The sequence below is a fragment of the Camellia sinensis genome, chromosome 2 (genome assembly GCF_055761805.1).
Source record: "Camellia sinensis isolate YWXY chromosome 2, ASM5576180v1, whole genome shotgun sequence".
NCBI classification, from domain to species: domain Eukaryota; kingdom Viridiplantae; phylum Streptophyta; class Magnoliopsida; order Ericales; family Theaceae; genus Camellia; species Camellia sinensis.
This window is the reverse complement of record NC_138962.1, coordinates 31,592,841-31,603,780: the sequence shown is the minus strand read 5'-3', so window position 1 is coordinate 31,603,780 and position 10,940 is coordinate 31,592,841. Positions and strand designations below refer to the sequence as shown.

Below are 10,940 nucleotides of genomic sequence, written 5' to 3'. Positions count from 1 at the left end.
TTGTTCCACTTTTTCTGAGTGACTAGGCAGGGGATGATGACACGATGGCACTAATGCATTGTACTCTGTCAATTTTCATTCATTCTTAGCACTCAAAAACGTGTTATGAAAGGAAAAAGTTTTGTTTTTTTTGAAAGTTAATTTCACTTTTTATTTCGTAGCTATCTTATTTTTTGCTATTTCATTGGTGAACAATTAATTTCATCTATTTAGACTTTAAAATTTTTAATTTTAGTCCATATGGTTCAATTGCATATGGTTGTCTAAATCACTAACAATTAATATAATTTGATAGGTAAAAAATTCATTTTAAAATTGGGAAAATTACAAAAAAAAAAAAAAAAAAAAGAAGTCAAGGATTGATCTTTATAAACAAAATTAAAAATTCATAATTTATTTTGTTAAAAAAGTTAAACTTTATATATTTTTTTGGTAATTTCCGTTTTAAAATTTGAACAAATTAAATCATATAATCAAACATTCATTTTTTTACTTACTATTTTGAAATGAACAGTGAAGAAAAGGATGGTATTTGAGGTAGCGCGTAAATTGTTTAATATAATGTAAGTAAAAAATTGTTGAAATTGTTAAATTATCTTTTTTCTCATTAAATTTGATTTTCACTGTTACTGATTTAGATAGATTGACGGATTATCTTCAAATGAACTGTATGAATTAAAATATAAAAAAAAAAAAAAAAAACTTTTACAGAATAAACTAATAAAATTGATAATTTAGAATTAAAATAAAAAATAATAATGGAAATGATTTAAGGGATAAAAGTGAAATTAACCCTTAATTTCACAGAAAAAGCCAACCCAAAATGATCTTCATGGTGGTCAAAATTCCAACAAGTTCACAAAAAAACAGAGATCACACAACTGGGAAAGTTCAATCTACATGATCAATCCAATCCCACAATATTTTACAACACAAAACTCTGTTTCTGTACATAATGTTTATCATTCCTACAACAAGGTTTGAACTTTGAATCATCACAATACACTCTGTTCAATCCTTATACATGACAAAGGGCCAAAGTTTTTGTATTCAACCATTCATTCACTGGTAACACCCTTTCTACAACTCTGTTCTTCTGTTCTAAGCACACGTCCGCAACTTGCTTCCATTCTCGCTACTCTACCAGGGACCTGTCAACGTTCTCCTCAAGCATCGTCTTTTACTTCCCCAGGGCATATCCATTGTCTCCAATATCTGGAGAAACAAAACAAAAATACATTACTCGTCAAATGAATCGAAAATTCAAGCAGAGTTCTACATATACAAGGAGCACCCTGTTAATTTAGCCTTTATCAACCCAATTATGGTTTCTTGATCTCATAGTCCATGTTCTACATTTACTGGCCATACCCAGATGATCCCAATCAATTGATAAATTCCATTTATTGGATGTATAATTCTAAGTAGCCATTTGTGGGGAATAAATTAAAAATAGGGGAAAACCAAATGCAAATAAAATTTATTCATTTTATAAAAAACGAGAATTGTTTTCATCAAGAAGTCTTTGCATGATGGAAAAACTCGAGCTTCCACACTTGTATGCTGTGAAGATTCTAGCCGAAGCTATTCATTTTTTTACCTTTCATTTTAAATTGTCTTTTTTGGTGGGGCAATATTGCTTCAAAACAACTATCATAATTTCCTAGTTTAAAATCCAAGGCAACTTCTATAGTAAAAGGAATGTACCTGATTTTTCTGCATCTCCATAATATCTTCCTGTGGCAACAACAATACAGCAACAAATATTTGACCTTTAATTTCTTTTTCAAATAATCTACAATTTCAAAAGCACAAAACTTTTGGCAGCAATTAGTAATATACCTGTTTTTTCTGCAACTCTTCATTAAGTTCTTTAAGTTTTGCAACTTCTGCTTCCAATTCTAAGGTATAGGCCTGTCAGAAACTCAAAGTGAAACCTAACATCAATGGACATTGTTGGGGATATAAATAATAATGTTACACCTTTCTCTCTAACAGATGAGATGGTGGTCAACAATTTCTCAGACATCGGTGAATCAACCAAGCACATGTAAAGCGGACGTGTTGAGGATATAAATAAACTTTGTCTTGACATAAGATTTTAGATTTTCTCTTAAGTCTTAGATTTTCTCTGATAACTTAAGATTTTAGATGAGATGTTTGGTCAACAATTTCTCCATCATCCAAGCAATCCTTTGAAATGTGTAACTTTGATCAACAAGGCAAGTCACTTAATACAGTAAAGCTATTTATACATGGAACTGTAATATACAAACATGTTCTACTCAACAAACCATCAAGATGATAATATTTTTTATCGTTCACATTTATACATATACAAACACGTTCTACTCAACAAACCATCAAGATGATAATACAACTTAATGTTATGCAGCAGAAAGATGTACGCTCTGCTACCTCTTCTTACATGAAACTCATGTTTAGGATTGAGTAGTAGAGATTTTCTCATCGCTCTGTCATATTTGTGTGTTTATATCTATATTTCATAGACATGTTCAGAAATGACTAAAGCAAGGAAATTCATCTCTACTAGAAATATGAGGGTTCAAGGAGGAACGGTGCTGTTGGGGTTTCTGTTGATTTTTCCACTCTATTTCCATCATTTCCATATCAGCCTTCCTTCTTGAAATATAATGTAGATCGGTGAATTTCAACATGATAAATCTTAATTTTTAACTTATAAACTGGGCTCACAATATTAGCCATATTAGCCATTTCTACGAATGATCTTTGATTATTATAGGAATGCATAAATTACCACAACCCATAAAACCCACGCGATTTGCTTCAAGAATAACAAAACAAAGTCAAAATACGATAAACACAAGAAAGAGTATAAAAGAGCTAAATTATGTATGGCGTTTGATATTCACCTGTTTCCGAGCCCGTGACCTTGCAGCAGACTCTCTATTTTTAATCATTCTCCTATGCCTTCTCTCCATTGCTTTCTCCAAAGTACCACCACATTTCCTTCCCCGCACGCCTCCACTAAACACTAAAGGAGGTGGTGACAGTGACGATGTATCCATATTATTACTCTTTGCAACCCCTTCTGAAGATAACTGGCTTGCAGGAGATCCTCCTGCTGCAACCATGGCAGTAGTCCGAGGGCCTAAACCCGTCATGCTAACCACTCCTCCAGTCTGCAGGACACTACCTTGAATTAAACCATTGTTTGTAGAAGGATCTACCATTCTAACAACCGGACCCCTTGTTCCCGGGTTAGGGTTAGCCAGTTGCGCATTGTTTACTAAAGGCATTGGAGAAGTGAACGCCACCGTGACTTGCTTGGGTAAAAGTGGCTGTTGATTCTGCTGCAATTGTTGCTGAGAAGATCTTACTCCACTGACATTCAGTGGTAAACCAGAAGACTGATTAGGCACTGAATTATTGATATTATTGTTCTCTGGTATCCGATTAGCCATGACTACATTGTTCTGAGCTGATTGCTGGAACCCAAATGTCAAACCATTCAGACTGGTGGTGTTGTTATTTGTTTGTGATAAGTGATCAACATAAAATCCACTATTATTTGGCCTCGTGATCGGTTGAGCGTCTTCTCTAACTACCCCCGCTCTTGCCAAGAACTCCTCCAGTGTCATCTCTCCCAAAGTAGGCTGCCTCTGCTGCTGCTGCCGCAAATTTGACCCACCATTCACACTTCCGCCCCCATCATTTGCACCGCCAGTAGTTTCTTTAACAAAGTCTCTCCAAACCTCATCGACAGTTTTCGTACTAAGCGTGCGAGGCAATGTCAGTGAGCCTTGTCTCTGCAAATTCCCACCCAGGGCATTCCCTTCTCCAACACCACTAGAAGATGCCATGGCTTGAGTCTCTTCAGCTGTCCAAATGTTCTTTAAGAGTTCATCCATGTTCATTGATCCGAAATCCTTTCCAAATCCACCTAATGTGTTTTGAAACTCATCAAAGGTCAAGGAGTATATGGAAGATTGTCGGGCCAATGGAAAATTGCCTACCGGCTTCATGCTACTTCCATCTGGTTGTGGTGTTTCACCAAAGTTCTTGAAGTTCAAATATGATCCCATTATTCAAGAATGCAGAGTATTCTTATATTTCCACACAATTAGATCTGGCAACACCAAGCTGTCTTAAATTTTCATCTGGTCAAAGAGGATCAAATAGAAACCCTAGTTTCCTTTGGCTAGCTATCTTTATTTTCAGACCCAAAATTTAACAAATCAAAGAGAGGGTGTTAGTAGTCAGACCAAATATTGACTTCTCATATATTGAATACAGTCTAGAAACCTAATCCAAGGACCCACAAATGTAAAACTGCATAAATGATCTTCATTGTTTGCTATAATCTTCCACTCCAAAACAGAACCACCAATCATAATGATGAGAAAACAAACTCAAATTCAGAAAGAAAATAAAAACACTTCCCTGATCATATTAAATACAAATCAACCCAAAAGTACAATGTATAAACATCATTCATGATCTTATCAACCTCAATTCTAGCTTACTTTGCCCAAAAAAAAAAAAAAAACACTCAATTCAAGCTTGAAATAATTGAAAGAACATGTCAAATAATACTTGGCATGAAAACCCATCAAGAATATGAAGAAAAATCATTCAACTTATGTAGATCAGATTATAACTTCAGCACTCTAGTGTTTATCAAAATCAGATCCAATATTAACCAAAGCACAAAAATAATAATCAAAACAAATATAACCTTCATCTTCCATCTTCAATACTTAATCTGAGCTTCATGTCCAAATCAAACATCCATATCCACAACATGTATATAAACACATCCATGTAGATGCCCATATCTACATAATATTTACACACATCAAACTTAACTTCAAAGAAAGCCAACCCAGATTTTCAAATCATAAACATCATAATCTAAAAACAAAGAAAAGGAAAAGCTCAAAGAGCACAAAACAAAAGTTAAAACCCCAACCCATAATTTTTTTTTTCCTGCACTTCACATGAAAATTAATAATAATAATTCAATAACTCTTATTAGTTCATTAAAGGAATGTTTCAAAACCCAAAAAATAAATAAATAAATAAAACAAAACAACTTGCAATTAATTTTATCCCACAAAATAAATAAATAAATGAGTTAGAGAGAGGCGTTTACCTTTTTATTCATTATTTTTTTCTTTTTGATGGGTAAAAAAATGGATGGTAGAGAGAGAAAGAGAGGAGAGAGAGGATGGTGTGTCGTTTCCTTCTTCTTCGCCGGTGGAGTCGACAAGTGTCTATCAGTCTTGACACGAGTAAGGTATTTAAGCTGTGTTTTTTTCCAGAAAAATTAATGAAAAATAAATATTTTATTGTTTGAAGTCATCAGGGTCACGCAACGTGGATCAATGGTAGTGGGTTAGAGCATCATGATGTGACTCGTGGCCAATGAGGGCGCGCGAGGTGGGAACTTCTGGGCCGTTCGATTGCGCTTTCCCGACAGCGTATGAGATGGCGATCGTTGATTTGTCTGTTTTTTGAGAGTAGCATTTGGAGTAATGTGCGCCTGGTGCTTAGTACGAACGCACACCTAGGTTGGCTAGGCCTTTTTTTTTTACAAAAATGTTCGAAATCTTAAAATTTTTAACAAATATTTTATACATATATGAGGCCTACATGAGATTATTTTATAATCAATGAAATATTTAATAAAAATTTTAATAAAGAGTTTTACATTTATACAAAATACTTGATAAAAATTGTAATAAAACTTTCAAAACATAAAGCACTATTCGTTTTTTTAACCTGAACCCATGTGATAGCTCTGTTTGTGGGGGCTGTTTGTAGTTGGGAACTTCTATGCCTAGCATTAATATTTGTTTTGACTTAATCATTGGCTTTTTAATTAATTAATTTATTTATATGTATATATATTTTTTAAATTTTAAAATAAAATAATATATATCTAATCTATTAATCTTTCGGTCTTAAAATAATTATCACTTTTAGAAAATTTAATTTTTTTACTAATACAATTATTACATTTTTAAAAATTTAATTTTTTAAAATTATTTTTTAATAATATTTTTTTTGAGAAATATCAATGTCATAATTATACTTTTTATATATTTATGAATTTAAAAAAAAAGACATAATAAGAAATTTATATTATTTTTTACTTAATTTTTGCAGAGAAACTAATATTTTAAAATAATAAAAAATAAAACAAAAAATTAATATTTTAAGACGAAAAGAATAGTAGAGAAAGATGGAATCGTCTTGTGAAAATTTGAAGCGAGAATTACTTCAATCTTATCTTAAAAAACAAATAAAATGAGGTAAGGAAAAAAATCACTGAACGACTGTTAAGGATAAATTCGCAATGAGTGACAAACGACTATGACTATGGCCCCGTTTGGTGTAACTGTTAAAACAGCTTATAGATTATAACTTAGCAGATTATAGATTATGACTTTAATCAGAAGTTGTTAATCTGTTTGGTGTAACTATTGGATTATAGATTTAAGTTGCTGAGTAGTATTTGTTAAATAAGCTGTGAAATAGCTTTTTCAATTAATTTTTATTTTTTGTTTGTCTACATTTCTCATAAAAATAATAATAATAATCTATAATCCATTTGGGTCTTTTCTATTTTTAAAAAAATAAAAAATGAAAAAAATTAAGAGTATAACCATAAATTAACATGTCCACAGCAGAAGCTGATAATCAGAAGTAAAGAGTGAGCAGCTTCTCAGAATTAGCTTTTTTGAGTTAAAATAAGCTGCTAGAATCAGAAGCTGTTTGAAATAAGTTTAACCAAACAGTCCAAAATAACTTTTTCAAAACTAAAAGTCATAAGTTAGCTCTGAAAAGCTGAAACAAACACCCTCTATGACTATGACTATGGGCTAATAGAGGCTAGTACACTATGAGGCCATTGGTGGGTTTTCTTGGTACAATAATGATATAAATAAGCTCTAATGATATAAATAAATAAATAAATAATAAAGAGTTTAAATGAGCTCTAATGATATAAATAAAGAAAAATGGTTTGTAACTTGAATCCTCTTTTTTTCAAATCTTTCGACTGTCCAAAACGACGTCGTTTTGGACATTTTTTTTTTTTTTTTTCTCCTTATACAACCTGAAACTGAAACTGAGGGAGAGAAAGAGAAAGAGGGAGAGGAGAGAGAAGAAGAGAAGGGAAGAGATAGAGAAAGAGGAAGATGAGAGAGAAAAAGAGAGGGGAAGAGAAAGAGAAACAGAGAAAGAGAAGAGAGGGGAAGAGGGAATGGAGAGAGAAAGGGGGTCGATCGCCGATCGCCGCCGCCTCTGCCTCCAATTTTTTTTCCAGCTCGTTTTTTTTTCCAGATCGAAGCTCGATTTTTTTTTTTTTTTTGAAAATGTGTTGATGATGATGATGATGATGTTGTTGTTGATGATAAAGATGTTCTGGATCTAAAGATGAATGGTTGATTAGTATTTTTTTTCTGGATCTGAATGGTTGTTGATGATGATGTGACAACCCTCATCTCTGATTAGCGTTAATCTGTGGTTAAGCATGATACGTAACTGATTAAGATGAAATTCTAATTAGATTACATGAGTGTACTATTTTAATTGCATTTCTATCTATTTGTTACGGAATGATCTGTTTATGTTTTGATTTCGAATTGCAAATTGAAAGCCTTATCGGCGACCGATTCAGAAATTGATTAGTGTTATATGCTAATTAGGATCTATAGAATTTTATGGTATGTTTAATTAAAATTCAATTTGGAATGATTAAATTAGAATAAACAATGTTAGATTAATTGAATATAGGTTATTTACACATTTGCCACTAAGTGGGCTGATTCAAGACTAATTCTTTCACACATTTGATACATCATCTTTTGCATCCTCTAGACCAAATCGTGAGAGAGAGAAAGAATTGGAAGAGGAATTGAATTCAACAAGAGTCTTGTTTGAACTTAGAAGAAATTGAAGAGGACTTGAGAGATTAGGCTCCTACACTTGAAATTCAAGACTTAAGATAGGAAATTCATTCTCTTAATTGTGAATCTAAGTTGTCTCATGCATGGTTCATGGAAAAATTGGTGTTTAGAGTCAAGAAATAGTCTTAAGAGTTGAATTGAGAAGCAATGTTTGCATGCATGTCCATATCATTGAATCTTGAGATCATTTTCATGTGATTTTCCACATGCATGTCCATATTATGGTTATACTCTAGAAATTCACCATATGTTTGAGTACAATCTTGCATTTGATCATGCTTTGGAGCATTAGAGTTCTTAAGAACTCATGCATGTTATGTTCTTGCATCGTTCTTCAAGTTTACATTGAAATTTGTGTTCAATTATCACACCTTTGGGCTTGATTTTATAAAATGATCTTTAAAACATGTTGTAATATGGTTTCTAAATGTTTTCCAGAAAATTGGCCCAGAAAAATCGAGTTTGGAGCTTTTAAGCTTGAGGATCAACCTGGAAATTCCAGATTTTTGATCCACACTCGAGCGGAGGACTTCACGCTCGAGCGTACACTCTGAGTACATGCACTTTCGCTCGAGCGTCGAGAGTCATGCTCGAGCGTGAAATGCATATGCCCAGATGTTCATGTGTTTTACAGGTCCACTCGAGCGAGGTAATCCGTGCCCGAGCGAAGGTCTGAGTCTCACGCTCGATCGCGGGTCGAGCGTCCATTGAGCGTAAAAAACGTAAAACCAGTACTTTTTCATGAGTTTGCAGTCCACTCGAGCGAGGGAAGTCACGCTCGAGCTGAGCTTCTTTGTCTGCATGTCCGCTCGAGCGAGACCCCTGTTTTCAGCAAATTTTGAAAAATGTTGTCAAGTGCCTTTTTGCATCCTCATTCCATCCTAGGCGTTCTTAGGCCATGTTTAAGGCATCTTAATGAGGATAATGTTATAGAACCACAGCAAGTCAAGATAGGGGCTAAGTTGTTAATCCCGAATGTGTAATTTAGTTTGTGTTCGTTCTGCAACTGTGTAGGGTTGACACCCGAGGATGTTGGTTAGCCTGACTATAGCCCAGTAATCTGTGAGTAACAATGTTGTAAAGATATGTTCAATTATAATTATTTTCTGAACGATAGACTGTACTGCTTTCTGAAGTGACATTGTTTACCGAATGAATGTTTGTTCTATTTTATGAACTGTACTCGTGGCATCCGTGGCAACTTACTGTTACTGTTACTGCTATTGTACGATTACTATTACTGTTATTGCTACTGTTACAGAGATCTCTGTCAGTTCCAATGTTTGGAACCAATATTGTTTACTGTTTCGATGGCCATTAACTGACTGTTCAGTCTATTAAGACCTACTGTACTGCACTGTTTTGCTATTGGATGTACCACGTATGATCGCTATGATTTCTAAATGACTAATATGGCATGAAATATGAGCCACTGATTGAATAACAGATCTACTGATGCAAATGACTGTTTTAATTACTGAAAGGGCATTTATTCTTAACCCCTTTACATGTTTGTTATTCACTGGACTTTAGCTCACAGTTTATATATGTATGTAGGTGGTCAGGCACCGGACCGAAGCTAGAAGCATCAAGTTAAGCTCATGTTCTGTCCAGCCAACCGTTGTGCCTCACTTCGAGGTTCCGAGCCTTCTCAAGCCAAGGCTGTTTTTAGGGTGTTTCAAATTCACCCTTTTGTCTCTATTATGTATCGAATGTTTAAGACTTGGTTGTACAGCTATGGTAAAGGGATTAGGTCCCTAACCTGTATGCTATGTGTATATGTATATGGTTAAATGTGGATTGTCCATAAATGTCTTTTTTCATTCAGATTGTCACTGCTCATTGGACATCTTTTATTTACTGATTGGCTTCCACCAGCCCCTTACTCTGTATTGTTGTCATTACTATTAAGCAGACCTTTGGTAATCACGGATTACTAACCGGTTACAATACTAAACCCATAGGGGCGAGTTTGGGTTGTGACAGATGATGATGATGATTTTTTTTTTCTCTCTCTCTCTCTACTACTCTCCTCTTCCTCCTCCTTATTCTTCTTCTTTTTTCTTCTTCTTCATTCATCTTCTTCTTCTTCATCATTATTGGAGAAAAAAAATAAATCAGAACGACGAAACGACATCGTTTTGAATTTGGGGGAATCGAGAAAGGGAGAATTCAAGTTACGTAGCATAATTGATAAATAAATAAATAAATAAAAGATACTAGCATTACTAGTGAGACTCACCCCCAATTAGAGTTCCTAAAATTCTTTTATTAGTGTTCTAAAATTTTTTGTTCTCGTAATGGCTAAGCCAAATTTTAAAAAAATTTAGCTCAATAAATTAAAATATTATTTTATTATTTGTTGCATATAAAAATAATAAGTCTACAAAAGTAGCCAAATTATAAGCTACAACCAAAGTGTTCCTTTGGGTTGTGAATTAGTTTTTTGATTTTTTAACTTTTTGATTTTTTAGTTATTTTAGCTTGGGATTAAAAAATCTCGTTTGAGATAGGTTTTTTGATTTTTTTGATTTTCGTGAGAGAAAAAATTAAATAATTATGATTTGGATGTGATATTTTTTTTTATTAGATTAAAAAACTTATTTTATCTTTTTGTGCCTATTTTAATCCAAACTCTATATGCCAAACAAAGCCTTAGGTTTTTAGCCCAAAAGGTTTCTTTCATCTTCAACTCATAAGTTGTTTTTGTCTTTTCAACTTAGGCTATGTTTGGAATACTTTTTTGGGTTAAAATAGTCATAAGACAAAATTGGCTATTTTAATTAAATAGAACAAAATGTCACTTTTACCCATAATTATTTTATTTTTTCTCTCACAAAAGTCAAAAAAACCAAAAAATCTATGCCAAACGAGCCTTTTTAGTCATGGGTTAAAATAGTCAAAAAGTTAACACACATCCTAAATGAAGGGGAGCTTCTATTTACACACACTAAATCCCCTCTCCACACACACTTAATGAAG

At 33.4% G+C, this 10,940-nt stretch overlaps 1 protein-coding gene across 4 annotated transcripts; it reads right to left on the bottom strand.

The window, feature by feature from the left end:
* Positions 1–799: 799 nt before the first annotated feature.
* Positions 800–5,306, bottom strand: LOC114299244 (ABSCISIC ACID-INSENSITIVE 5-like protein 5). Of its 4 annotated transcripts, XM_028243939.2 has the most exons (6): positions 5,138–5,278; positions 4,721–4,820; positions 2,895–4,191; positions 1,843–1,914; positions 1,708–1,737; positions 800–1,215 (listed from the first exon to the last, which is right to left on the bottom strand). In XM_028243939.2, exons 3-6 carry the CDS (start codon positions 4,065–4,067, stop codon positions 1,141–1,143), a joined length of 1,350 nt encoding a protein of 449 aa, XP_028099740.2. In that variant the 5' UTR covers positions 4,068–4,191; positions 4,721–4,820; positions 5,138–5,278; the 3' UTR covers positions 800–1,140. The 4 variants fall into 4 exon arrangements, with proteins under 4 accessions (XP_028099740.2, XP_028099738.2, XP_028099736.2 ...); XM_028243937.2 differs by lacking the exon at positions 4,721–4,820 and having other exon boundaries at positions 5,138–5,306; XM_028243935.2 differs by lacking the exon at positions 5,138–5,278 and having other exon boundaries at positions 4,721–5,116.
* Positions 5,307–10,940: the final 5,634 nt, after the last annotated feature.